The sequence below is a fragment of the Cibotium barometz genome, chromosome 46 (genome assembly GCF_041138505.1).
Source record: "Cibotium barometz isolate CiBa-2024 chromosome 46, ASM4113850v1, whole genome shotgun sequence".
Classification (NCBI taxonomy): domain Eukaryota; kingdom Viridiplantae; phylum Streptophyta; class Polypodiopsida; order Cyatheales; family Cibotiaceae; genus Cibotium; species Cibotium barometz.
Genome location: NC_141091.1, coordinates 12,420,881 through 12,423,262, shown reverse-complemented (window position 1 = coordinate 12,423,262; position 2,382 = coordinate 12,420,881). Strand labels below are relative to the sequence as shown.

The 2,382-nt window shown below is 39.8% G+C and overlaps 1 protein-coding gene across 1 annotated transcript; it reads right to left on the bottom strand.

Moving 5' to 3' along the window:
* Positions 1-347: 347 nt before the first annotated feature.
* Positions 348-1,898, bottom strand: LOC147611890 (uncharacterized). The gene is made up of 5 exons (XM_086783925.1): positions 1,713-1,898; positions 1,325-1,615; positions 992-1,242; positions 836-910; positions 348-731 (listed from the first exon to the last, which is right to left on the bottom strand). The coding sequence occupies exons 1-5, from the start codon at positions 1,840-1,842 to the stop codon at positions 348-350; spliced, it is 1,131 nt and encodes a 376-aa protein (XP_086640051.1). The 5' UTR covers positions 1,843-1,898.
* Positions 1,899-2,382: the final 484 nt, after the last annotated feature.

Here is a 2,382-nt window from a genome sequence, read left to right as displayed (position 1 = left end):
TATGACATAGACCTGCAATCCAGCTAATACAAGAGTCAAGTAATACATCATCTATCAAGCTCAAAAAATGAAGCTATGAGTCTGTGTGGGGGGGCAGGAAAGCATGAATCCACATAATCCAAAAATAGCGCTATGCAAAAGACTACTTCTCATTTGCTTCATCATCAAGAAAAATACACCTTCTCCTACGTTTCTCCCGTCCCAATGATCGATCATCCACAGTGGTGCTTGTCATGTGTATTGCCATTGCCTCTGCATAACATGGTAACTCACTTTAAACTTCCATGACAACATCAAAGAAAAAGAGAAAAGAAAAATGTAATAGAAAGACATGCATGTTTTACTTACTAGTCGGATGGTGCATCATGCACTCCATAATCACCAGAGGATGTGTCACTTTCTCCAAGGTCTGCCACCTTTTTTGTGCCATAGATCTCCTCTATATATGGTGAAAGGTAATCCTTGCATATCTCCTCATCATTATCAATGACCAAGCAACCACGGCCGGTGTGCATAGATGCCTTTAATATAGGCCCTGTCCCAGCCCCCAACTCCAATATTGTACCTGTTCGTGGGCAAAGAGCCTCAATAAACATAAGCATATGAGAGGGACTCCTCTCTAGAATCCCTCGCCAACTACCACTTTTTCCACCACGTCGTGCTCTATTGCTTGAAGGTAAGTAATGACCAATAATCTCACAAGAGAGGTCCTGCTGCAAAATATTTCCCACCTACAAATTGAAATACACATAGTATCAAGTGATCACATTCAAAAGTAACCTCCAATCATTTAAATTCAATGCACTCCTAATAAGTACTGAAAGTGTCATCCAACCTTTAATGCACTCTCACTATTGAAAGGAGGATCCTTTCCCCTCTTGTGGAATGCCAAAGCATAAAATACATTCACCTATACAGGCAACAAAGAAAAAACAACACAATATTAGATGACAAATAGCAAGAATTAACATTCAAGTGAATAGACTTAAACCTTTTGCATATGTCCATGCTTTTGTAGCAGAGATAATGACTCAGAGCTCTCCATAATCCATCTGAAACCTAGCTCCAAGCCTGTACGCTTTGCAAAGCGCTCCACAGAAACAAGAGAAGAACTCAAGCAAAACACTAAGACCCATCCCATATCATCCATAACACATGATGCTGCCAATAGAGAGAACTTCATGTGGTCATCTGTAAGGACATTCCATTGTGGAATACCTTGAAACCCATGAATAGGCAAACCTGCATATTAATCATGTATATCAGCAAGTTCCTTTTACACAAACACCATCACAAAAAGGAGTATACATCAAAAAAGTTTTACCAGTAGGAAGATCAATGAAAGTAAGGTCAACACTCCAACTACTTGGCTTGGAATTTCTCATCTTTGGACCTCCACCCAAACGCACATAAAACTCCCTCATAAAAGCAAACCCCTCATTGAAGTTTCCGGATGCAAACTCTTTTCCAAGCACTATGTAATCGTAAATCCAAACCTTCGAATGATTTTTGACTCCATGCTTCTCCACGAACAAAAAGCTAGAAAGTGGAGCATACACCATAGCTCCCTTGGTACTTGTCTTGTGTGCTATAGGACTCTCCAAATTACGGGTGTCTATAGATAGTATGTCCAACAAAAAAACAAATTAATAAAATCCAGAAAACTATTAAAAACAAATATTTAAATACAGTCCAGAAGAACCCAATGTTACCTTTTATTACATCTCCCTTTTTTTGAGAGGGACGCCCCTTGTTTTTTCCCAAAGCATGCATCTCTAGCTCTTCTCTCTCTTTGATAGATTTCAACTCTGCCTCCATTTTCTTCCTTTGCTCCTCTGACATCTCGCCTGATGACCCAGAATCAGATTTGCATTCTCCTTTTAAATGTTGAAGGTATCTCTCCTTCTCCTCCTCTAGGCACTCTCCTTTCTTCATGTCAATCCACCAAGGGCAATGCTTTCTCTCCCAATCCGTCAAGATAAAGACTCCATTAGGATAAATACCATAGCTCTGCCGAAAGTTCTCATCTGCACCTAACATCTTTAACATTTTCAGCTTGAGATTTTGGGAACAAGCAGCACTAGAAATGGCATAAAGTTTCTCAATTGAGATCTTAAACTTCTCATCCTCAAAGGGCAGCTTCCATAATACATTGAACCACTCCTCTGAATTAGATGGATTTACCACCGAAAGATTCTGTGCCACCAACAGAAAAGAATTAGAAGAAGAAATGATTGTGATGCCAAAGAACCAAAAGCAGAAGATACAAACCCGTGTCATCCTTCTATTATAGGATTTGACGACACTCCTCCTAGCTAGTGTCTCAGCCTTAATATGCTCATCCTTTGCCAAGCTTGAGGGAATCTTCTTAATTGCCAATTC

Coding starts and splice junctions, on each gene's coding strand:
- LOC147611890 (XM_086783925.1), bottom strand. CDS start 1,842: ATGTCAGAGGAGCAAAGGAAGAAAATGGAGGCAGAGTTGAAATCTATC. Junction 1,243..1,324: donor TTTCATTGATCTTCCTACTG/GTAAAACTTTTT, acceptor ATTAATATGCAG/GTTTGCCTATTCATGGGTTT. Junction 911..991: donor AGCATGGACATATGCAAAAG/GTTTAAGTCTAT, acceptor TTGCCTGTATAG/GTGAATGTATTTTATGCTTT.